At 38.4% G+C, this 26,135-nt stretch overlaps 1 protein-coding gene across 2 annotated transcripts; it reads left to right on the plus strand.

Annotated features, from left to right (window-relative positions):
* The first annotated feature begins 6,957 nt into the window (after positions 1–6,957).
* On the plus strand, positions 6,958–18,947 carry ARL6 (ARF like GTPase 6). Of its 2 annotated transcripts, none has more exons than XM_079974684.1 (8): positions 6,958–7,099; positions 8,788–8,938; positions 11,244–11,305; positions 12,198–12,266; positions 12,888–12,982; positions 15,015–15,144; positions 16,776–16,831; positions 18,255–18,947. In XM_079974684.1, the coding sequence occupies exons 2-8, from the start codon at positions 8,816–8,818 to the stop codon at positions 18,278–18,280; spliced, it is 561 nt and encodes a 186-aa protein (XP_079830810.1). In that variant the 5' UTR covers positions 6,958–7,099; positions 8,788–8,815; the 3' UTR covers positions 18,281–18,947. The 2 variants fall into 2 exon arrangements, with proteins under 2 accessions (XP_079830810.1, XP_079830811.1); XM_079974685.1 differs by lacking the exon at positions 6,958–7,099 and adding an exon at positions 7,167–7,383.
* The last annotated feature ends 7,188 nt before the right edge of the window (positions 18,948–26,135 follow it).

Consider the following 26,135-nt stretch of genomic DNA (forward strand, 5'->3'; position numbering starts at 1 on the left):
TCCCAGTTCAACTTGTGTTACTGAGACAAGCATACCACCCACTTTTATAAATGTATAGAGTTGTTTTTTAAAAAAAAATGAATCTAACCTCAGGATGTTGAAACTTTTATAATAAAAATATCAATCCACAGTTATATCAAGCTTCCTACTTTACCTTTTTTGTTGCATTCCGTATATTTATCATTTTGTTGTATTTACAAAATGGTAATTGGCTTGGGAATCTTCTGTTCAGATTTCCTGTGTGCACATCTAAGCTGTGCTGAGATGTGCAAGTTCCCTGCTCAAGGATTGCACAAGCAGTATGAATGGAAGTTATAAAGTCACTGTTTACATTGTCACTATCATTTATTTATGATATGTGAAACTTACTCATAGTGGAGGGCACCTTCCACCTCTCTGTAACAATTGGGCAGGAATCTTGGACTGGAGACACTGTGAGTTCTCCTTAGGGTTAATGCTAGCAAGTTAGCAGCCTTAAGAAAGGGGTGGGGACACTGTGGCCCTCCAGATGTTGTTGGACTACAGCTTTCACCTTCCCTGACTCTTGGTAATGCTAGCTGGAGCTAATGTGGTTGGGAGTCAGTAACATCTGGAAGGCCACAGGTTGCCCATCCATGCCTAAAGAGATGCCCCCACATTAGGAACCTATTGAGGTGCAAATAGGTGTGTGTTATTTGAAGTTAGCCCACAATTACACTAATTATACTCTGTCAATGTTAATACATGTCTTGGGATACCCACTGCAATGTGGCAATGAACACAGGATGCCAGGGACTGAATTAATAGATGCTGGAAGGGATGTGAATTCAGGGATGAGAAATGGGTGGGATGAAGTCTCCAGTGATTATTCTTCATCCTCTTCAGTAAAACTATTCATGGAAATGTCTTCTTGCTTCCCATTATGGTACAGGGTTGAGCTCATCAGGCTCCTGCTTCACTGAAGAACTTCCTGAGTACCATATATGTCTGGGTCCTGGGCCATGACACCCAAAAAATCTCTACCTGAAAATGGCAAGATAGAATTATATAGGAGTGTCTAATGTAAGAGAAGATGCAATCTTATACCACCTCTAATCTATTGTTTCTGTGTCAAGTTTTCCAAAATAAGCGATTCACATTTCTGTTACTTTATCAAGGACCAGCTGACATGTGCTTGGCTCTCCATAGTCACAAAGCACACGTATTTAAGCAAAAGTATTTGCCTTTCAGCCTACTCTCAACCTGATCTTTAATTTATTATAAGGAAATGCTCTCCAGTGACTTCAAGCAGAACTTGTTTGCAAGTAGACATGCTCATACGGTTGCAATTAACCACAACTTATATACACAAGTCCTTGACACTGTGGAGTGTTTTTCAAAGCAGATGTACCTAGAATTGAAGTGCTAGTTACTGTTAAAGCAAAAAGTGTGGGTGAGTAGGTGTATTCATGAAAATCTGCCAAGTTACCGTCGCTTATTTCTAGAGCACTTAAATGTTTGGTCCCTAATAAGAGACTTTCAAAGTGCAGTTATCATGTATTTTATTACTTTGAAAAAACTTGGCAAAGCAATTCAAGGTCAGGGGGAGAGTCTGTGGCAGAGGAACCACCACTTCCTAAGTCCTGGCAGGCTTGCACAGGTGAATACATAAAGTGAAGAGGAGCATTATCTCCTCATATTTCTTGTGGCGGAAAAGTTTTTCCTAATTTCCCTCCCACTGACTGTATAGAAGGAGGGATTAACTATGACAGCTCCAGGGCTGGCATAGGTTTGCAGTTATTTTGGGGTGACATTGGAGAAATAGGTGAATACATTATTATTATTATTATTATTATTATTATTATTATTATTATTATTACCCCCACTCTGGGCAGCTTCCAACACATAAAACCTTATAAAACATGAATCCATGCCTGGCACACACCCAGCACACTCCTTTACGTTGCCTACGGCCTCTGGCTCGTGGGCCAAATTTGGCCTGCCAGAAGGTCCAGTTTGGCCCACCAGGCCCTTTTGCCCAAGTCACTGGTGGTGCCAGCTGATGGGCAGGACAGGGGTCTATCCTGCATAGGGTGTGCTGCCCTTGTCTCTGTAAAGAACAGGATTGTGCAGCCTAGGCAGCAGGTGATGCCTAGCTCATCAGCTGATGTCATCAGCTGATGAATGGAGATTAAATCGCTTTCCCTTCTTTAAGTGGGAGATGTGGAACTACTGCTGCCCAACTACTTAACAGTGAAGCAGAGTAAAGTGAACACTGTGGAACTCTCTCTGCAGCAAGGAACGTTTCCAGCAGTGAACCTCTTCATCTCTAACCATGGAGAGGGCATTCCATAGTATCCTATGCCCCCCTTAGCTGCCCTTCCTGGGAGTTTAGAATTGCTCCCTTATTCATTGTCAGGCAGCTCTATGATACTAGTCTTACAAGTCCCCATTTGGTGGGGGGAACCAATGTCCAAGGGTAAATCCATAGTCCAGTGCTCAGTTACAGCTAACTTCTTCTGCGTCCAAAATCTTAACACTATTCATTTAGCGGCCTTGGTTGTCAAGGGTTTCAACTGTCTGAGATTTTGTTTTGTTTTGCTTTTTGAATAGAGTTACAACTATGTTTGCATATGCAATCATTACAGTTCTGTGAAGAGCAGCTCCTTTTTGTTTTGAAACAGACACAGACTGGGATAAATAACTGATATCATTATATAATGAACACCTTAAATAATAAAAAGCAGAACAGACTGGGATGAATAACTGATATCATTATATAATGAACACCTTAAATAATAAAAAGCAGAACCTGATCCCAGTTATATGTGCAGTTCTTTTAAACATTGGTAGTAGAAGCAAACTTACAATGTGTTTCAGGGCCATTCTGATAAATACAGTAACCCTGATATTCCAATAAAATAGAACCAAACTTTTAGACCTTTAGACTTTACAATTAATGTTCAGTATGGTAATTACATTTTATTAAAAGCAACCATCTGCAAGTCCAATATTTTGCCTGATCCTGACTTTTAAGAAATTTACTCCATTTAGGAAATGTGGCTGTCATTCTCCAAAATACAGATTGAAATGGTTCTAAAGTTAACGATGCAGTTTGTTTTCTAGTTTGTTTTCTTCCTTGAGCTTCATCAACACCTGAAATATATGAATATTAAAATAACTTTTTCATTTTTTGTCTTTATGTTCATTTGACTGCTATACTAAAATAATTTGCTTTACAAGCCCAGTCATAAAATTTGTTAAATGATATATTTGCAAATTATTTACACAGCAATTAAAATAACAATTTCAAAACACAAGGTACATGGCTTCAAAATGGCAGTATTATTATACCTAAATATAATGACAATTAATAAACAAACAAACAAATAGATAGATAATTTTTTTACAACCAGTAAGTGGCATCAGCACATACCTATCTTTCCATATTGTTTTCAAAATGTTGAATATTAAATAACTCTTGCTTTTTGCTATTGCTTCTTTCACTTTTATAGTCAACTATAACTGCAGCAATTCACAACAACAACAACGTTTCACCCTCATCCAGCAATTTGCTCTGAGTACTCCGAAATTGGGAGAGCTTCACATTTCATAGAAGAAAGCCAATTTGCATGCACATTCACTGATCATTTCATATGAAACATCTTCAATTGATCTGACTGTGGACATCACACACACACACACTCACACACTGCTCCTGCTTTTCATATGCATCTGAGCACCTAAGGAGTTTGAACGGGAAGTTTGTGCTCTTTAACATTAAGCTATGCCCATCATAGATTATGAATATGTATATGTTTGTGTCTTACTGACAATTGCAAGCTAAAGTCACCAGGTTTGAAGAGAAGGGCTACGTGTCAATTTTAGAAATATGACTTGGTTTTCCCCTTGGGTCTGCACCATTGTTTACAGTTATTTCCTTTTACTATACTTCCACTTAGATTTAATTTGCACTTTCCTTTCTTTTCTTAAATTGTAATGCAGGAATAACTGTCCAAAGGAAAGCCTAACATACTGATCTGCAGTCCCAAGGGGAAATGAAGCCATTTTCCTGTTTGAAATTAAAGATGAAGTAATCCACATTTACTTGAGAGGTGTTATTATTTTCCTCATTTGAGATCTACTACTATGATAATATGATGTTCCATGTAAATTTTCATGTGCTGGCATGCCTATAAGTTAGTAGTATAATAAAATGCTCAGCTCTCATAACTAGGGTGTTTTAAGGTGAATTGCATTCATATGCCATCTATTTGCAGAAAGAATATGGGGTTTGGCAAAGCTACATGCTGAGCAACATAATAAGATATTTGTACAACGTACAAGTTACTGATGATTATTGTATTTTATTTTTCTATGATTTCCTAAGAGGCATTATCAGGTCTTACAGATGGAGTAAGACTATTTATTAAGATATTTATTAGCAAATAAAAGTACAGTACTGGTGGTTATTTCTGAGTTGAATTTTTTTCCCATTTCACCTAAATCTTGCAGAATATGATATGTACATGCTAATAAAAGTCCATAAAGGGCCATAAAGAAACCAGCTACGTATTGTATCAAATTTCGCCTGCATTAGAGCCAATAGGAACCAAAATAACCCCAAGCAGCAGCATTTTAGGACCAGGTGCCAAACCAAGTTCCCAGATAACAGTGTCTCATGTGTCTCTTTATGTGATAGCTGGATAAATGTTTCTCTTAAAAAGCACAGCTAGAGGCCTTTCTCCCCTGTGGTTTATGAGCCTGTCTGTCTTGCATCAAAGCAGGTGAGAGGATATGAACAGCAAGGTCATTAGCTCTGGCTGGTATTGCTCTTGCAGGGAAACAAGAAGGCTCTAGCATGCAGTAGGTCAGATTTTTTCTTCAACTTTTATCATGTGAAATAGAGGTGATGACCTCCATTTTTCTCTAGCTTGTTTTAAGACAGTGGTACCGAAACTTCCCTCTCCCCACCATGGAACACTTGAAAATTGCTGAGGGTCTTAGCAGATTACTTAATGATTTTCCTGCCTGTTGCGGCAATTGTAATTCCATATCATTCAAATTGTAATGCAGTAAGAACATAAGAAATAAAATAAGCTATAAAAATACAATTAAAAATCAATATGAACATTTGATGCCATGGATGTGCATCCACAGACATGCTGTGGACCACTTGGATGAAGCTTACGGACCACTGATGGTTGACGAACCACAGTTCTGGAACCCCTGTTTTACAAAAAGGGATGAGACTATAAATGTAGTAGTTTGGTTTATTAAATTTGTATATCATTACCCACTAAAGAGAAAGAAAAGAGAGAGTCCCAAAATGATTTAGTAGAGACGGAGGCTGCAGTCCTAAGCATTCTTATTAGGAATACCTTACAGTTAACTTTGAAGGGCTTCCTTCTAAGTCAATCTGTTTAAGAGCACACTGCTGGTTCCAGATGTAACTCAGTAATTCATGTATTGGCTATTTATAATTGTGCTGTCACAGAATCTGTCAAAAAATCAGTTGAAGAAAAACTGGTTTCAGAGACAGAACTCTAATGGGCTCTGTTTGCATTATATTTCTGAGCTCAGGAGATTATATTTTTTTAAGAATGTAGGCCTGATCTGGAACTTTGGATGAAAAAGGAAGCTCCCTACACTTTAATTCAGACTTGTACATGAAGATAATTCTGATAGTCTGCCTGGTATTTCCTAATGTATTTACGTTCCCTAATATATTTGCAGTGCTTTATAGGTTACCTATAACCTGAGCAAATTTGTCCATATTAGGCTTTGCACTTCCACTAACAATTTTACAACAGTTCTCTTTTATACTACCCATATGAATGTAAAAACTGAGTCTGGTGAGTCAACACACCGTGGTGCTTAGTTGTTTTTTTACATGGAGGGCAAAGGTCCATTAGTTCTTGTGGAGAACCTCAGGTCTGAGAACTGAATATGGCCCTCCATGCCTCCCTATCTTTTCCTCAGCAGGTCTCTTCCCAGGCAACACCTCTCACTTGTCCTGCTCTATGGTCCACCTTGAGTGCTTTTGCCTGGATGAAATATGTCCTCTGGCAGATCCAGCAAATGATCTTGGGCCAGTCAGCTCCTCTTGGCCTAGCCTGTCTGACAGCTTCTTATGAGGCTTTGAAACTATGTGTGGCCCTTTGAATTTTATGTAGGGGCAGTGGAGTCTAAATATAATACACAAATCAGAACGTAAGCTTTGTTAGACCAGAGTCCATTTCATCAGATGCATTATCCTTAGTAGGCCATGACAGTTTATGCCATAAGAAGAAGCAGGTCATAATACAGCTGTCTTTCTGGAAGTTATGTCCGTAAGATTTTATCACATCAACGAAGAGGATCCTGCTTGTTTTATTTAAAATGTTGCATTGGTTCCTTCCAACACTCCAGCCCCGCACATGGAGCATTTTGATAGGAACGGAAGTGTTATGCGGCAGTAGGGTTTTTAAAAAAAAGAAATGCTGTATCTCTTTGTTGTCATAGACCTCAGGGGTTGCCATGCTCATAGAGATAAGAAAGTATAGCGTATCTCACCAATTTTTGAAGATAGAACCCATGAAATATCTGTTAAAATGGTTTTTTGTCTTCCTGCGGCTGAAGTAAGAGCCGCTTAAATTCACAAATTCAACGTAGCTGTGCTTTGGCAGGAACATCTCTTCTTCCCTACTCAATATAAAGCGGCAGCCAAGATATCACACGAACTATGTTCAAAATTAGACAAAGCATGAGCCAGATCTGTATTTGCTGTGGCTCAGTTACACTGTTACAGCACTTCTTCAGCACTGCTCTCTGTAGGTAACTCACACTTCCCTCCAGGCAGAAAGGGGGAAACGGACGATTCCAGAAACTGAACATTGGGCAGATTGTGTGAGTCTATATGGGCGATTTCCTCTCTCCTTCCCTCCCCCCTCCGCCCATCCAGCCAATAGAATCCACTGACGTCACGGAAGGCTGTCGAGAGTATCAGAATAATGAGCATTGTGGAGCCCAAGCCGTGGCGGGTGCGGCTCGTGCGTCGATTCCGTCTCCTAGGCAACGACGCAGGCGTCGGGAGAGAGTGCGCGCGGGAGGGGCTCGCTCTTCCAAGGCCTGGCCGGCGGCGGAGGCTGCGTTTCCCTTCGTGAGTAGCGCCGGCGGCGGTTGGGCGTTTTGTTTCTCCCTCAGAGGGCAAATAGGGGACGAGGGGAGCATTCGCGGGCGGAGGCTTGTCCCTCAGGGGTCAGCCTGAACCGGTCCCGGGGGGTTGGTGGGTGCGCCGTTCTCTTGTCAGGCAGAGAACAGTGAGGAACTCTAGTATTATTAATGGCTTTTATCCTGGCATTTCTTCCGACAAGCTAGGGGCAGTTTCGTTCCCCTTCTTCCCTTTCATCCTTACAACAACCCTGCGAGGGAGGCGAGTGCTGGGTGAAGTTCACCTCATGAGCTTCATTGGGGAGGAGGATTGTCGGGGGCGGGGGCGTTGTGTGTGTGTTTTATATATATAATTATTATTAAATTTTCTGTTTTACAACTTACTCGTTTAAACATCCTTAAAGTATCAGTGACTTCTCTTAATCTCTTTCCATGGTTCATTTTGCATATCATAAAAACCTGCATATTTTACATAAACGAAACCATTCAGTATTCCATTATGACATCCATCAAAACTTTTTTACACTGTTGAATTTATCTTAATGCTGCTAACGTTTTCAAGTGTACACAATCCCCGCCCCCCGCCCCATATATTCAAGGAACATTTTCCAATCTTCTGTAAACATATGTTCTTCTTGTTCTCTTATTCTGTATGTTAAATCTGCAAGCTGTGCATATTCCATCATCTTAAGCTGCCATTCTTCTTTAGTTGGGACCTCACTTGTTTTTCCAGTGTGTGTGTGTGTGTGTGTGTTTTCGCCAGACTGTAACAAAAAGTGAACACTCTGGCTACAACAACCTCTTCCCACCATACATATTCTATGATTCTGGCACCTGGGCTGAGTCAGGAAGCCTCTTAGCAAGTCAGGATGAAGGAACTCCACAGGGAAAGCCACCTTTGTAGGTGCCCTGCCTCACCTCTGCCTCTTTGGTGGTTCTGCTTCCCTCACCTGAGTAGCTTCTGAGGGCTTGTGGGCTTGTGAAATGGCTTGTGGGCAGGAGCTCATCACCTTCCTATTTACAAGCCAGTCCTGTTCACGTCTCCTTGGAAGAAGCTACCACCAAGTTGACTGGATGTTCACCAAGTTTGTTCAGTATTGCATGCAAAGGGAGCAGCCATCCCATCCCTTCTTACAAATGGGTTAAGCCCCAGCAAATTCAGTAGGGCTTGCTTTTTTCTTTCTTTCTTTTGAATACTAGGAATGGGGGAGAAATTCAGTTCGCATATAAAGAAAGGCAAGCCAGCCTGAATTGCACTTTCCAAAAAATAGTACAAGAACTAAAACTCCGTTATCCTTCAAAATATGAAAGGGGGGAGGATTTAAAATGTAAAACAAAGAATTTGCAATGTCGATTGCATTAGATATCATTGTAAATGAATTCACTAACCTGGTTACACAAAATAATCTATCTGTGATAATGCAGGTATCCATTGAACTAAAGAGTGATGCTTTAGACAGAGTGATAAGCAGCCAGGCTGCTTTGGCAAGAGACACTTGCCAAATAATCAGCTTATCTTCTACTTGCTTAAATTAACCAACCTGCTGACACAGATTGAAAACATTTTCTCTTGGGAATTTGTATGTACATATGTATTAAGCATCTGAAGACTTTTGCCTTCCATGTCCATCTACAGTAATTTCAATTGTTTTAAGTAGACATTATTTGCAAACACAGGTGTTGACTGTGCCATTATCTCAAAATTATGGGATTATTTGACAAGCTAGCAGGCTGGCTTGGTCTGAAGAAGAAAGAAGTTCATGTTCTGTGCCTTGGGTTGGACAATAGTGGCAAGACAACAATTATTAACAAGCTAAAACCATCTAATGTAAGTAGTCCTTTTTAGTATGTTACTCGCTTGTTTGCCAAATCTTGTAGTAAAGATAATGCTCTTATTTGGATACATGTATAGAAAGATTTAATTTGTACCATATTGAAATACTAATGTTTAAGATGGTATTCATCCTTATACACTGTTTTCTCTTTTGGAAGTAGATCACATTATTTTTAGTTTTTGATATGATGTATAATTCTAAACTGCTTGTACAATTTCTTAGGTAGTCCTATTGTGTGGTTTTCAGGAATCTATCGATGTTTATTCAGAAGAAATTCCGCTGTTCAAAGGGGTTTTACTTTCCAGGAAGTGTGTTCAGAATTGTAATTTTACCCATCTAATGAAGAAGAAGGAAGGAAACCTCTTTATTGGTTTTAATATAGAAAAGCAGAGCAGACCTCAGAAAAATGAATTAAATAAAAATATTAAACATTACTATCCCATGCCTTTTCTCAGGGGATATATTTCAGAAATAGCAGAGATTAAAAGTGAATTTATTAAGATCTAATATGAAGCATCCATTGTATAGTTGGAAATACATGATTTATGCTGCCCATGTTTGGGTTTTCACAATGGCCTGTAAACAAATTTAAGTTTAATCAACCAGTGCTTTGGATATGAATACTGTTTATACATACATACCCTTTTGCACACATGCAGATATGTATATGTTCCTTAAATGCTATTATAGCTTTCTTTAAATAGCTTTTCCTTAAATAGTATCTGTGATACCTCGGCTCTAAATGCAGGGCAAGAATAAATATATCATTAAGGTCTTTTCAAGTTAATACTATGCTTTGACATGATTTCAGCAAAAACCTATTGTGTTAAACAACTATAAGCAAAACATTAGCATATTGGTTCGTTACTTTCAACTAGTACAGAAAGGTCACACTTATTTTTGTTAAGCCATATTAGATTGAAAACATTAAGTACTTAGTCACTAGCCGTGCTAGCACCTAAATGCTAAGCCAAACCATGACTAAGTATGAACAAGCAAGCATGCATCTCTCTGGAGCAAAAGTTGTGGCCTCTTTGCTCCTCCCTGGTTTTGCTCTGCCATGCTTCCTGCAGCTAAACTCTCTTTTGTTGTATTGTGTTCAAACTTCACTCGTGGCTTGTCTCATTCCAAACAAATTGCAAACTGTAGCCAAGGTGTGCTCTTAGTTTACTGCTCATGATTTTTGGGGGGGAGACAAACCAGGAGACTGGGTTTGGATGTAACATTAAATCAAACCACGGCTCAGCTCCATATAGCAGAGAAGGAGCAAAGTAGCTATGATTTTCGCTCTGAGTAACCTGCATGTTTGCTCGTTCACACTTAGCCATGGTTTAACTGAGCATTATGTGCAAACTGTACAAAGGCCATGGGCTGAGCTCTGCATCCATTGCAGCATTTTCAGGTCCCCTTCGCAAAGCAGTTGCCATCCCCATGCCACTCCACAAAACTGTACAATTTGGGAATTGCAATATGTTGCTGAATGAAGAGCCATGTTTTATGGAGAGAGGAGAGGACCAAGAAAACCCTGGTCATGGTTTATTTTAATGAGTCTTCTCTTATGTATCACTAAGTTTGGATCCAACAAAATGTACCTGCTGTCTTACTGCTACACCATCCAATAAGGGAGCAGGTGGCACTGTAGTCTAAACCACTGAGCCTCTTGGGCTTGCAGATCAGAAGGGCAGCAGTTCAATTCCGCACAACAGGGTGAGCTCCCGTTGCTTTGTCCCAGCTTCTGCCAACCTAGCAGTTTGAAAGCATAGGTTACCACTGCAGCAAGAAGGTAAATAGCAGTTTAGTCATGCTTGCCACATGACCTGGAAAGCTGTATGTAGACAAACACTGACTTCCTTGGCCTGAAGTGAGATGAGCACTGTACCCCATAGTCGCCTTTGACTGGGCTTAACAATCCAGGGATCATTTACCTTTTACACCATCCAATGTTTCTTAAAAGCTTGTGTATTCCTGCAGTATCCATAGGTTGCCTGTTTAGGTATTGGTACTACTGTTCTCTGCTGCCAACACAAACATCATGCTGCATTAAATAACTGATTTAAATAAGCTAAATATCCACAGTACTGCTACTTAGCATGTATATAGCATTTTAGTATATTCTGAGCTCTTCACATACTTAGCCAGCATTAGTTTAGCATGATGAGAATGAGCCACGAGGGGGAAATATATGATGCCACGTGACATTTTAAACTATTATTTATTTGGATCGAGAGAATATATTACTGATTTTTAGTATTAAAACTGAACATGAATTTTTAAAGACGATTTTGTTTTCTTTTGAAGGCTCAAACTCAAGATATTGTTCCCACGATAGGATTCAGTGTAGAAAAATTTAAGACATCTAGGTAAGACCCTTTTATTTCATTATGTTTATATTCTATATAATTATGTATTAGACAAGAGAATTGTCTTTCTAATAGGCTGCATTAACTATAACATTTGCTTTGGCGTGAAGATGTAATGCTATGTGTAGTCATTGTGACAAGCCTGTGGGGAAGGGATCACAAATTGCTAAGACAGATTTCTTGTAGAAAAGGTCTCACATATTTAAGTGGTACTGTTGAAATTTTATGCCTTTCATATTAATGATTTTAAGTGTTGGAGAGTCTCTTTAACTAGACTTAAAAGAAAACATTGTCCAGGAGCCAGGCAGCTTCCAGGTTGAAGCTGGCCCAGCAGAATTGTTGACTTTTCCGTTTGAACAACGTGCCCCATGCCATAACAAAATTGCTTCTGAAAGTTGCCTCAATTTCAAGAGTGTCTTGCATTATAGCAAGGGTGAGATACCTCTTGGCCCGAGGCCTAATTAGTCCTGGTATCAGCATGTTTACTTAGTAGTAAGTCTCACTGAGTTCACTCAAACAATTTACTTAGTCAGAAAATAAATAGTGCAATGAAGCTATACCCCACCAATCAGCTCTGGGGGGTTGGGAGAACCCCCAGAATAGAGTGTAGGGGGTAGAGAGAGTGATCTCCTTAGTGCTATTTTGAATTCAACTGTTGGCTTAAGAATCAATAGTTACTTTTTTGTTTTTTAAGTATCCAGTTTTGATATTTAATTGAATATGATGTGTTGGCATACAAGTTAACATGAAGTTTTCTGTTATCAAAAGCATATCAATAAGTGGTTCAATAATGAGTCAGAAGTGAGCGCTACTATGTTCAGTAGACTGGGTAATAATTGTACATAGCCATCAAAGCATTTCAGTTTTAATTTAATTTTATTTTTGTTTATAGTCTGTCATTCACTGTGTTTGATATGTCGGGTCAAGGTAGATACAGAAATCTTTGGGAACACTACTACAAGTAAGTTCTTTTTTATTGTGAGACTGAAATTTGCAGTATTTGTACAGAGGTAGAAACTACAAGTCTCTCATCATTTCTGTATGAAATTTATGAAGGTGAATGGGAGTAATTGCAAAATATGATAATGATACTTCTGTTGTGACTTAAGACAATATTCATAGGCTTGCAAAATAAAAAAATTAATACTTATGCGTAATTAATTTTAAGTTAACTAGTGTTTACAGCAGCCTTTCCTAACCTCATACCTTCCAGATCTTTTGACTACAATTCCTACCAGCTCCAGCCAGCACAACCATAATGGGAATTGGAGTTCAAAACATCTGCAGGGCACTAGGTTCCATGTTGAAGTACTCTTGCAGCTCACTTGATATGAAAAGTTGGTCCGCCTTGTTTTAGAAGTACTATGTTTATAAATCTAAGCAAAGATTCATGTCTGTTTTGAAAATAGCTTGAGTTCCAGCATATGGAACATAATGTTTTTCTAAGAATCTAGAAGGAATATGCTGCTACCAGTTAGTACAGTAACACACAGCACATTGAAGTAGGATTCTGTTAATTCATTTTGTTACTCAACATTTTAGGAAGCATCTAATTTGCTTCTTTGCTTTCTATGACACACAGAGATTGCCAGGCCATTATTTTTGTCATTGATAGCAATGACACACTAAGAATGGTTGTGGCCAAAGAAGAACTTGACACTCTCATGAATCATCCAGGTGAGAAGATCCTTTATCATTCACTCAATTCTATTCCTACTATATGTCTTTGACATGAAACAACTATTTTCTTGGTAACTTTGTATTTGCATATAAAACCTCCTTATTTTTCTCCCCAGTAGACAACTAGAATAAAAATTTCAGTATATTTTCTGTTAATTGGAGTATCACAAGTATAATTCAAGATGAAATTAATATAAGGATACCAGAACAAATTTCAGAAATAAGAGATTAATTGAACTTGCATAAATTTTAAACTCTGAATTTGTCCCCTAAATTTAATGTGCTGCAACAGCTTGTGGGCGATTCAGTAAAAGATTTTACTACATTGGTTTCTGACAATTTTCACCAACAAGGCAAATACCTTCAGGTTGGGCCTGAGACACATCTCTGCAGCCCTCTTCACACATAAGAAGGAACTGCAAATATGCATCTCTGGCACCATCCCGAGCTTGTGTGACTCCTCAGCTAATCCCCTTATGTCTGTTTGGACACCTGTAAGGGAAAGCCTACATCCATCCATTCATTCTGGAATCCCAATCATGCATGGTTCCAAAAATTCATGGAAAACATTTGCACATAGAAATCTACACCTGCAAAGTTTTTCCTCCTGAGAAGTCATGCAAACTTCGTGAGGAGGCTGAAGTGTGAAGGGAGCTTGTGCTATATTTACTGTGAGAGAAAACTGGCTTTGTTTTTTAGAGGAGAAATTGATTCATGTATAGAAATATAATAAATGTAATGTTCCCTGTATATATTAATTTGAAAAATATCTATGGAGGGAAAACTACTGTTAGGCTGCATAACCTAACCATACTGTGTAGATATCAGTGGTTGTGTTACTGAGCCTCCCATAAATGTTTTTCACAAATCATAAATTGTTATGTTACATGGGATGGGTCCAGTGTAGTGGCTGAAATAATTCACTTTGATCTAACTGAACATTGAAATTGGGCGGGGAAATAATCTAACAACTGTATAATTCAGGAGTAGCGACAGATCTGTATTTTCAAAGCTTAGATTGAAAACTACACTGGAGATAGGATTTGGCTTTTATATTAAAAATAGATGCCTTCAGCAACAGCTGTAAGTAACAGAATACTGTCATATATATGGTTGTATTTCTATTCCATAATATAGTTATTTTACATCTATGGAAGTAACTTCTCTGATGTTAGTAGACTTAATAAAAACCATGAAATAAGATTGATGTTGATGAAATTGTTACTGATTGTATGGAATATTTATGATATATTGTACCCTGTACTGTATATATTGACTGCAAAGCTATAAACTAGATTTTAGGTTTTTTTCTTGTCAAATAATTTTCCTGATTCTGTATTATTGATTGGAATATCTTCACTAATTTGTCTTCAAGTGCAGCTTTAACCATGATCAGATCTCAGCCCCAGAATCTTTTTTCAGAACAAGAATCAAATTCTCGCCTGTGTGAAGTAATACTACTATTACTACATGAAGTGTCCCTTCTTATGTGCCTTTTCCTCTCTAATGAGCAGTTGCGGCTACACACACGCTGAGAGCTCAGTAGGCTCAGCGTCTCTTTGTTTTTAAAAATAAATCCCTGCTTTTAGTACTTGCAAGATATAATCCACAACAAGCTTATTTTGGTCAGTTCATATATCTTGTTACATTCTTGCTGCATGCAAATATGCCACAATCTCATAGGAGATTTTGAAACCCTGTATCATATCTACAACTTCTGTAGAAGAGCTTCTTAATGAAACACTTTGAAAGCGCTTCTTAATGAATAGGGACTTAGCTTAATTATAAGCATAGGGACTTAGCTTAATTATAAACTTTGCAGCCTTAGACATACATCTTTGGGGATGGGTACTTTCGGAACTGTACTGGAACATGCACCAGAGATGCCATGGCCCAGTGTCTCTATCTTAGTAGGATAAAACCTTGAAAGATGGCATTAACAGGTGAGGAGTATAGGCATATTGTCACCTTGTAAAAATGTGTTTATATAAAATATGAATGGATTAACAAAACATTATGTTACTCCTAGATCTTAAACACCGACGAATACCAATTTTGTTCTTTGCAAACAAGATGGACCTCAGGTTTGCTGTGTCATCAGTAAAAGTATCTCAGTTATTGGCTTTGGAGAACATCAAAGACAAGCCATGGCATATCTGGTAAAATTGGCTTACTTTCATTTTGTACTAAAATTAGTTTTAAGTTACTAATGCTTATATTGAGTGAAGAAAACTCTGTGATAACCAGTATACAAATACTGATTCCAAAAGCAAGCTGTAATCAGTGTCATGTTACACAGTTGTATAATGGTAATATCTATTTGTAGAAGATTGGTGTTTGAATTTGCAGGGTTGTTTTTCTAAGATAAACCAAGAAACTGACAGAATGTTATTAATCTCAGCATCTTGGAATACCTCTGGAAAGCTACCAGTGTTAGCAAATGACAGCTTGCCATTTGCTTGATGTAGAGCAACAATTGGTGGGATCAAGCTGTGTTTGCCCATCAGTGGAAAAGACCCGCTGAAGCAATGATATTTCTCCTTCCTCACCTCTGCTTGCAGCCCTTATACACCCCCCCCCCAAAAAAAAAACCCTGCTCCAGAAGACTGTGGGCAATGATAAAGGCATAGATTGCTATTATTTGGAAAGTTATCTTCTCACTAACTTGTTGGCAAGTGTGCAACATTTCAAGTTACGTCAGGCTTGTGCAGGATGAGAAACAGAGAAGTTTGTGTCCGTCCCCCCCCCCCACTCTGCTTCTGGAGGCTGAAACGTGAGCATGGGGGCTGCCTTAAATTATTTGCAAAGCCTCTGTTTGGAGAAGCTAATACTTCCTCTTTAAGTACAGGTAGTTGGTGGCAGCAGCAGTGGAGTATGGGACAGAAGTTCTATAGCTACCCTGCTGCCTTCCACTTACCTCTCCACTTGCCTATTTAAAGCAGAAGCACAAGTTACTTCAAACAGTGCTTTTGCAAAAGGCTTTATTCCCTTACTCATCAGCTGATGAGTGAAGATTAAATCCTGCTGCTTTGGCTGAGCAATCCAGTTCACTGGTGGGCACAGGCCATGCAGCCAAAGCAGGATTAAACCCTGTCCTCTTGTCCATCAGCTAATGTCACCAGTGGCATCGGGTGGGTGTGGTTTGGGAAAAGTGGCCTTGTGGGCTAAATTTGACCTCCTAGTGAACGATGATGGCCAATGGCCCAAAGGTTCCTTACCTCTGTAGTAAAGACTTTAGACTTTAGGGAAGAGGCAGATGAAATAGGAGGCAGAAGCAAGGGAGCCAAAGAGAGGAAGAGATCACGAGCCAGAGGAAAGAGAGAGGGTCAATAATGACAGAAATATTTTAAGAAATGGAGTGCTTACAGTTACTTCTCTACTGCTGCTACAGCCCTTGTAGTCTTATTTTCTCATATATTCCCATCGATTTGTGAAGATCTTGCTAATTCACATAATTTTTTGTATTCTCTTCTGGACACTGCAAACACCGCTTCTACTTTGTTAGGCATTCCTTATAGGGCAGGGAACCTGAACGTGATGGTGTCATGTTAGATTTTGTTTTATTGCAAGTGGTTGAAAGAAAGAGGAAATTGAGGTTTGCTGCTTCGGGCAGCAGCTAAGCATCTCAGCATCTTTCATGTTGGTCTGTGCTATGTACTGTCTTCATACACTAACAATAAATATACTTCCATGGCTATGATTTGATCTTAACTAACTGTAGAAAATGTAATCACTTTTTTCATTAGTTTTTTTGTGCCATTAAAAAAAGTTTGTTCTTTTCTCATTTTAGTGCTAGTGATGCTCTTAAAGGAGAAGGTTTGCAAGAAGGTGTAGACTGGCTTCAAGGTACATTTCATCATGCTTTGCATTACCAGCTTCCCTTTTCCATTCATTTTATAATCTTTTCTGTCATTTCATTTTGCTTTTCCCTCAATCTATTTTTGCTATCAGATCAGATTACACAGTGAGTATACTCATCAAACCTGGCTATTTGGATCCCTGCGTGTTACACTTTATTTTTTTAGCAAAAATACCTCCCTTTAAAGCTTCCCATTTAAATTAAGCAAATATATGGGCAGTATTGTTAACTCCTAAATTAAGACTAAAAAATAGTGCTTGTGGTCTGAGTACAATGCTATAAGCGTGGAATGTATGATTATTTTATTTATGTTTACAACAGAAAGCAAGTAGCATTATGATGTAGATTACAAAAAGCTAAAGCATTTAGTAAAATATGGCAGCTTTTATGCTGTGCATACCAGAGAATTTTCAAAATGACTAGATGATTTCTAGGTCTAGAGATAATTGCATTTTCAAGTCTCATTCTCGCTGTCTGCTCTCATTGACTGAATGAGTCTTGAGAAGTTTTATGCAGCATTCAAGCATCCCACATTATTATCCTCCACTATCCTTTGGTGTAAGTTATCATAATTAATGTTTAATATCTACCATTGTTTGAGCTTTAATAGTGATACTGTCTCTCTTCATTTAATTTATAATAATAATAATAATAATAATAATAATAATAATAATAATAATAATTATTTTATTATTTAAATACCGCCCATCTGACTGGGTTGCCCCATAACACATTATTTAGTAAATAAATTAATTTATATAACCAACATTTATTTTTATTCCAATGATCACTGTTTTGGAATGAAATATTCTTATAGGAAATTACTGGTTTACATAGAGTGGCAAGCTCTTTTGCATGCTTTGTAGAAGCTTTGCTCTAAGCTTTGGCCTTAGTTGAGTACAGTGTTTTATTTAAAATACACCGCTAGATGTCAGCAGAGACTAAAAGATGAGAGGCAGAGAAGCACCATTTATTATTTTGGCTGTGTGAAGATCCATGTTTACACACTCTAGTGCTGATCCATAAGAACATTTCTATGAAGGAAGCGCAAGTTATAGTTCATATTTCAAGGCTCTATAAAATAGTTCAGAAGCCTTAATACTACAGTGGTACCTTGGGTTACAGACACTTCAGCTTACAGACACTTCAGCTTACAGACTCCACTAACCCAGAAATATTACCTTGGGTTAAGAACTTTGCTTCAGGTTGAGAACAGAAATCGCGCAGCAGCGGCAGCAGGAGGCCCCATTAGCTAAAGTGGTACTTCAGGTTAAGAACAGTTTCAGGTTAAGAACGGATCTCCAGAACAAATTAAGTTCTTAACCCGAGGTACCACTGTACTAGAATTCTATGACGAATATAATTAAATAAAAACAGCATTTTAACATCAACTTTATTTGTTTTACCTAGATCAGATCCAGGCAATGAAGACATGAAAAACCAATGAGTTATGAAAATGTCATAAAGATAATTTGTAGATGTACATGATGACCTCTTGAAGATGAAGACTTTTTATAGGTCTGTTTTCTTCTGTTGGCTTTTATAAAAGCCCAATAAAAATAATAATAAATATTTTTGTAACAAAATGTAGTAGCTCAAATGCACATTCATCATACTGAAGGAAAAAATACATGTGGTTTGATAGAATAATAAAATCATTGTATGTAGTCTAAAAATGCTGGTGGATTTTTGAGTTAGGGGCTCAAGAGATCACATTTGACTTGCTGATTGTGCTCACCACAGTGTTTCATTCAAAAATATGCAGTGAGATGGACCTTTACCAGAATGTAAAAGTTTTCTCTTGCTTAGAAAACAGCTATTTAAATTTTACACACCATATTTCAGTAAAAATTTGGTTGAATGTGTTTACTCCGAGCCTGCATGCAATCCTGTATTTTTATAAGCAGTTGTGGATGTTTATGAATAATATGTACTGTTGATATGTACTGGACTATATTGTGTTCTATAAGAAGTGAAACAATATTTTCATAAATAAAATATGTTACTAAATGCCTACTGTGCTTTTAAGATAATACGTTGAAAATCAGCCAAGAACTAAAATAGTCTCTTACACATATTAAATCATCTTTTTGTTTTATAAAACTTTGCAGCGTATTATTCATTTTTTTTGCTTGATTCCTTTAATGTTAATATTTCATTCATTAATACAATACATAATTTGTACATCTTGACTTTTACATTAAACTAGGCTAGACCAAAACCATCTATTTAGCACTGTACAGTCGGTTCTGGATGAGCTTCCTACTATGAAAGGAGAAGGTTCTAGTTCCAGTCCTCTCTTCAAAACAGTCTAATGTACACATGATTTTGTGAACTTATTGAACTTTGCACATTTTAGTTGGGGTTTTTTATATAATATTTATTAATAGTTTTTTTTAAATTATAACATAATAAACAAAACATACAAAAAACATCACATTTCATAACATATTTTCTTATCCTTTTTGGACTTCCTCACATCTCCCTCTCCTACGTTCCAAAATATAAAAATTAATTCAGCAATTTATCACCTTGTCCCCACCTTATCTAATTTTCCAGTGTTATATCTTAAATTTTAGATATATTCATTTGACTTTTTAAAACTTTTTAGTTTAGCCTAATCATTATCTAAAAGTCGATTTTTTCCTAAATTTAGCTTATCTTCATAGTTCAGTTTATCTAATTCAATGGTGCCAAGTTGTTTGTGATCAAGCATCCTCCTTAACATTCATACAGTTTACAATATTTTTGCAAATAGTCCTTAAATTTCTTCCAATCTTCTTCCACCGTCTCCTCTCCCAGGTCTCGAATTCTGCCAGTCATCTCAGCCAGTTCCATATAGTCTATCAGTTGCATCTGCCATTCTTCCAGTGTGGGTAGATCTTGGGTTTTCCAATGCTTAGCAATGAGTATCCTTGCTGCTATTGTTGCATACATAAAAAATGTTCGGTCATTCCTTAGCACCCTCTGGGCAACGATGCCCAAAAGGAAGGCCTCTGGTTTCTTAGGGAAGGTATACTTAAATACCTTTTTCAGCTCATTGTATATCATTTCCCAGAAGGCCTTAACCCTAGGGCAAGTCCACCAGAGGTGAAAGAACATTCCTTCACTTTCCCTGCATTTCCAACACTTATTATCAGACAAGTGGTATATTTTTGCAAGTTTGACTGGGGTCATGTACCATCTATATATCATTTTCATTACATTTTCAAAGCATTACATGCAGTGAAATTCAGCCCAATGGTCCATAACTTTTCCCAGTCCTCAAACATAATATTATACCCAATGTCCTGTGCCCACTTTATCATAGCCGATTTAACCATTTCATCTTGTGTGTTCATTTTAACAGCAAGTTATACATTCTTGAGAGTACCTTAGTCTTAGGCTCTAACAGTTCCGTTTCTAACTTCGATTTTTCCACCTGGAATCCTAACTTTTTATCAAGTTTAAAAACTTCTTTAATCTGAGCATAATGTAACCAATCTCGCACTTTGTCTTTCATTTTCTCCTGACTCTGCAATTTCCAATTATCTCCATCTTTTTCTAATATTTCCCAATACTTCGGCCATTTGGCCTCCATATTGAGTCTTTTCCGGGCCTTAGCTTCCAATGGTGAAAGCCACCTTGGAGTTTTGTTTTCCAATAAGTCTTTGTATTTTGTCCAGACATTAAACACGGCTTTTCTGACAATATGGTTCTTGAAATTCTTATTGATCTTAACCTTGTCATACCATAAATATGCATGCCAACCAAACGCATTGTCAAAACCTTCCAGATCTAGTACATCAGTGTCTTCGAGAAGCAGCCAATCTTTCAACCAGCAAAAAGCTGCTGATTCATAGTACAGCCTTAAGTCTGGCAGGGCAAAGCCCCCTCTTTCTTTCGCATCAGTTAATATCTTAAACTTAATTCTGGGCTTTTTGCCCTGCCAGACAAATTTAGAAATATCTCTCTGCCACTTCCGGAAACACTCTGTTTTGTCCACAATCTGTAATGTTTGAAATAAGAAAAGCATTTTCGGCAATACATTCATCTTTACAGCAGCAATTCGGCCTAACAAGGAAAGTTTCAATCTTATCCAACTTTCTAAGTCTCTCTTAATTTCTGCCCAGCATTTCTCATAATTATCTTTAAATAGACTCAGATTTTTTGCTGTTATATTTACCCCTAGGTATTTTACTTTTTTAACCACGTTCAACTCTGTCTCTTTCTGAAACCGTTCTGACTCTGTAACTGTCAAGTTTTTCCCCAATACCTTAGTTTTCTGCTTATTTAACTTAAATCCCGCTACCCGACCAAACTCTTGAATTAATTGTAATACTTTTTCGTGCTAGATTCTGGCTCCTGAAGGGTCAAAACTAGATCATCTGCAAACGCTTTAAGTTTATATTGTTTCGCTCCGACCTGAATACCTTCCACCAGCCGGTCCCCTCTGATCATGTTCAAGAGCACCTCCAGAACAGAGATAAATAACAGTGGGGAAATCGGGCAGCCTTGTCGTGTTCCTTTTTCAATTTTGAACTCTTCAGTAATCACATTGTTAACTATCAGTTTAGCCTTTTGTTCTGAATAAATTGCGTCAATCCCATTCCCAAAACTCCGTCCCACCCCCATCCCTTCCAAATTTCCCTTCATAAATTTCCAAGAAATATTATCAAAGGCTTTCTCCGCATCTATAAAAATTAAAACTGCTTTTGTGTTGATTGTTGTTGTTGTTGTTGTTTAGTCGTTTAGTCGTGTCCGACTCTTCGTGACCCCATGGACCAGAGAACGCCAGGCACTCCTGTCCTCCACTGCCCCCCGCAGCTTGGTCAGACTCATGCTGGTAACCTTGAAAACACTATCCAACCATCTCGTCCTCTGTCGCCCCCTTCTCCTTGTGCCCTCCATCTTTCCCAACATCAGGGTCTTCTCCAGGGAGTCTTCTCTTCTCATGAGGTGGCCAAAGTACTGGAGCCTCAGCTTCACAATCTGTCCTTCCAGTGAGCACTCAGGGCTGATTTCCTTCAGAATGGAGAGGTTTGATCTTCTTGCAGTCCATGGGACTCTCAAGAGTCTCCTCCAGCACCATAATTCAAAAGCATCAATTCTTCGGCGATCAGCCTTCTTTATGGTCCAGCTCTCACTTCCATACATCACTACTGGGAAAACCATAGCTTTAACTATTTGTTTGCAAAAGTTCCAAAATGTCAATTATGTTCCTTGTGTTAGCAAACAAATGTCTTCCTGGGAGAAAGCCTGCCTGGTCTTTGTGAATTACCTGATTCAAGACTTTTTTAAATCTACTTGCTAATATGTCTGCAAATATTTTGTAATCCACGTTTAGGAGGGAGATGGGGCGGTAGTTCTTAAGTTGAGTCTTTTCAGTTTCCGATTTTGGTATCAATGTGATAAAAGCTTCTTTCCACGATTCCGGTGCCTTTTTCCCCTCCAAAATTTCGTTGCTGACCTCCAGCATTGGTTGTATCAAATAATCTTTCAATGTCTTATAATAGTTGGAGGTTAGTCCATCTGGCCCTGGAGATTTGCCCAATTGCATATTCTGAATAGCTTGTTCAATCTCTTGTGTTATTTTAGAGTTCAAGATTACTCTATTTTCTTGTGACAATTTTGGTAATCCATTCTTTTTCAAAAATTGTTTTATCTCGTCCTCATCTTGCGGCCCTTGAGTATATAATTTTTTTGAAGTATCTCTGGAAACACTTTCTAATGTCCACAGGGTTCTGAATGTTTCTTCCTTCAATCTCTAAATTTGTAACTGTGTTTAGTTTCTGTCTCTTTTTCAACTGCCATGCTAGCAGTTTCCCACATTTATTCGCCGAATCAAATGATCTTTGTTTCATTAATTTGAGTTTCCACTCTATTTCCTGGTTTATCAATTTAGAATACTGTGCTTGATGGAGTTTAATTTCTCTAAGAATCGGCTGTGACTTCGGATTAGATCTTAGCTTCTTCTCAAGTTCTTTGATTTTCTCCAAAATCTTATCTTTTTTCTCATTTTGTGTCCTTTTCTTTACAGCATTCTGTTGTATCAGGAACCCCCTCATCACGGCCTTACTTGCATCCCAGATGATTCTTTTTTCCACCGTAGTGTTCAAATTTATCTCAAAATAGTCCTTCAAAACTTTTTGGGCCTTCTTGGTAATCTCCTGATCGCTAAACAAATTGTCATTCATCTTCCATCTAAAGGAGCCGGCTGGTAGTAGTGTTATGTTCATCTTTACAGCATTATGGTCGGAGCAGGTCTTTGGGCAGATTTCCACCTTTCCAGTCTTAGGTGCCAGACCTCTAGATATCCATATTTGGTCGATTCTCGTCCATGTCAGTTGGGCTTCAGAAAAGAATGTTCCTTCTCTTCCCAGGGGGTTCTTTGTCCTCCAAATGTCAATCAAGTCCATGTTGTCAGTTAGTTCAAAAAAGGTCTTTGGTAGTCTTCCATCTTTTGTAAGATTTTGATTTTGTGACTTATCCATGTTGGTTGATACCACGCCATTCATATCTCCCATCATAATGATGTTGTCATAGTCCAGATAGTCCAGGACATTCTCATGCAACTTCTTATAAAATTCCGATTTCCCTTCATTTGGTGCATAAATTCCTAGTATCAAAAACTTCTCTCCTTGATAATGTATCTCTATTGCCAAAATTCTTCCTTGCTCATCTTTAAATAAAAATTTAGGTGATAGGCTCTCCTTTGCATAGATCACCACTCCTCTTTTCTTCACTCGGTCCGAAGATGTAAATTCTTGGCCTAATCTTTTATTTATTAGCACTTTTCTATGGAGCCTTGTCACATGTGTTTCTTGCAGACAGATAATGTCCAATTGTTCTTTTTTCAATATATGAAATAATTTCCTCCTTTTTTCCAGAGAGTTGCACCCATTAATATTCCAGCTCAACAGTTGCAGAGACATCCTGAGCAAATCTGTTATTTCTCAAGGGGTGGTATCTTTTTCTCTGGATCTTCAGGTTCCAAGGGGGTAGGTACACCAAGGGTGTTTCGATTCCTTTCTGAAGGTCCTCTCCGTAAGCAATCAAAAATTTATCTCTATCTTCAAATGTTTTAATCTTGACTTTCTTCCCTCTGAAGGTGAAGGATAATCCCTGAGGAAATTCCCACCTGAAAATGATTGAATTACTCCTTAACAGTCTCACCAATTCAAGATAGGCGGATCTAAGGTCCAGCAGTTGTTTTGGGATATCTTTGTAAATTTCTGCTCTTTTATCCAAAATGTCCAGTGACTTTTTGTAGTGTAATCCCAAAATCTTGTCCCTTTCCTCCCTCGATCTCAAAGTTATCAAGCAATTTCTGGGCTTATCTTTCTTTGCAAATCTTCCAAGTCTGAAAGCCGATACAATTTTAAAATCCTTTTCTTCCTGTATAGACCAGAACTTGGAAAATTCTTTGGTCAGGAACTCAGCTAGGTTTTCTTCTTCAGCTTCTGGTATTGACCTTAATCTTAAATTATTTTCCCGGTTCCGCAGTTCTATCATAGACAAATACATCTGATGTTCTCCAACTTGTTTACATAATGGTTTTACCTCTTGTTCTAATTTTTCAACTTTTTGGCTGGTAGCCTCAGCCAATTTACGATTCTCTTCAGAGGCCTCAGTTAACTGCCCAATTGCTTGTACGTTCTGTGCCACCTGTCCAGTTATTCTGTTTAGACAAGCTGTATTTTGATCAATTTTAGCTGTTTGTTCATCCGCTTTCTTGTCCAGAGATTCTACTCTTTTATCCAAGGATTCCAATTTTTCATAAATTTTCTCTAGGATTGAAGCAGTTGCTCCTGAGGCCATATCTTCCAACTGTAACTGCTCAGTTTCTTCTTCTTCCCCTGCCAACGGCAGAGTAGATACAATTTCTTCCTCCCCTGCTACCGGCAGAGTAGGTACAGATGATCTACGTGTCTGTAATGCTGAGGTTAAAGTTGTTTGTCTAGTTCTTACTCCCTTTTTTCTTGTGCCACTCATTCCAACTTTATCTAACAGTCAAGGTCAAGCTGAGTTGTTCCCATGAGAATTCCACAGCCCAAGAGTAAACAATCGTATAGGAGGAAAGGAAAGAGAAAGTAGAATAATGTCACTGCTGTAAGTCCAGAATCCTCTAGAGGGAGCTTGCAATGTCTTGAGAGAAGAAGTCAAATCAAATAAAATCAATAAAGTCAAATTTAATGTCCATAGACCTTCAGTAGCTAGTGCTTAGCAGAGTTAGAATTGACAGCAAAACATTGTTTCTGACAAGTGTCAACTGGTGTTTCAAAGTAACAAGTCTTAAAATGCTCTAAATGTTGCAAGTCCAAATCCACAATAGCCAAGTCTGCAAACTGACAGTTTTACTGTTCAGGCAGCTCAAGTACCTGGGCTTCTCAGTCAAAATCTATAGTTCCCATAGCAGAAGATTATCACAGTCCAAGTAAAGGTTAAATCCAGTAATTAAGTTAAATCTTTACTTTGTCTCAAAGCAGCTTCAGTGGGTGCTCAAATCAGATGGTTTAAAAAACCTCTACAGTGGCTCCACTCCTCCAGCTCTTTTTGCTTTGAAATTTAAATAGCAGCGGAAGACGGACTTCCTTTTAACATCTCTCCGCTTTCAGCCAAATTTCCATTAATTTAGACTCCAATTTTAAAAAGTCCTTCCTTACGGGTTGTTGCTTTTCAGTTCCGAACGTTCCAAGGAAAAAAGGTCAGCGCTCACCGGCAGCAGCTGCGCGGCTTCACTCTGCAGAGTAGCGATCGACTCACAGCGCCGCAACCCCCTCCATGATCCGAGGCTCCTTACGGGGTCTCTTCAACGTTTTGAGGGTCGCTCCTGGCGCCCGCCGAGTCCCAGGACCACAGGCTCTTGCTGCCTGTGGGTTTCAGACGCGGGTCTCCGCTTCGCCGTAGCGGAAGACCCGATCTCCGCAGAGCTCCCTTTCACTAAAGGAAAAGGACCGCCATTGCCGTTCGCGCCGCCTCCGGAAGTCGAACTTTGCACATTTTAAAGGTACGTCAAACCTGTGGTTACTTTTGATTATGTCTGATCTCTTCAAGTGAGATAGTTTTGCCTGGATTCCTCACCCCCGTCCCAGATCCAGCCAGTGGGGAATCTGGTTTCTGAATCCACACCCAAAATAGTAATGCAGGTAACCAAATATATGTTGATATATATATTGTGTTCCCTTCCTGTAGCTTATATATACTGGTACGATGCTTGATTAGCTACCGGCCTTGTCACAATTACGTCCTTCATTTTACCTGGTCACTGAACTATGTATATCATTAAGTATTGTGTTTTCTATTTTGGGG

Source organism: Podarcis cretensis, assembly GCF_951804945.1.
Source record: "Podarcis cretensis genome assembly, chromosome: 4".
Lineage (NCBI taxonomy): Eukaryota > Metazoa > Chordata > Lepidosauria > Squamata > Lacertidae > Podarcis > Podarcis cretensis.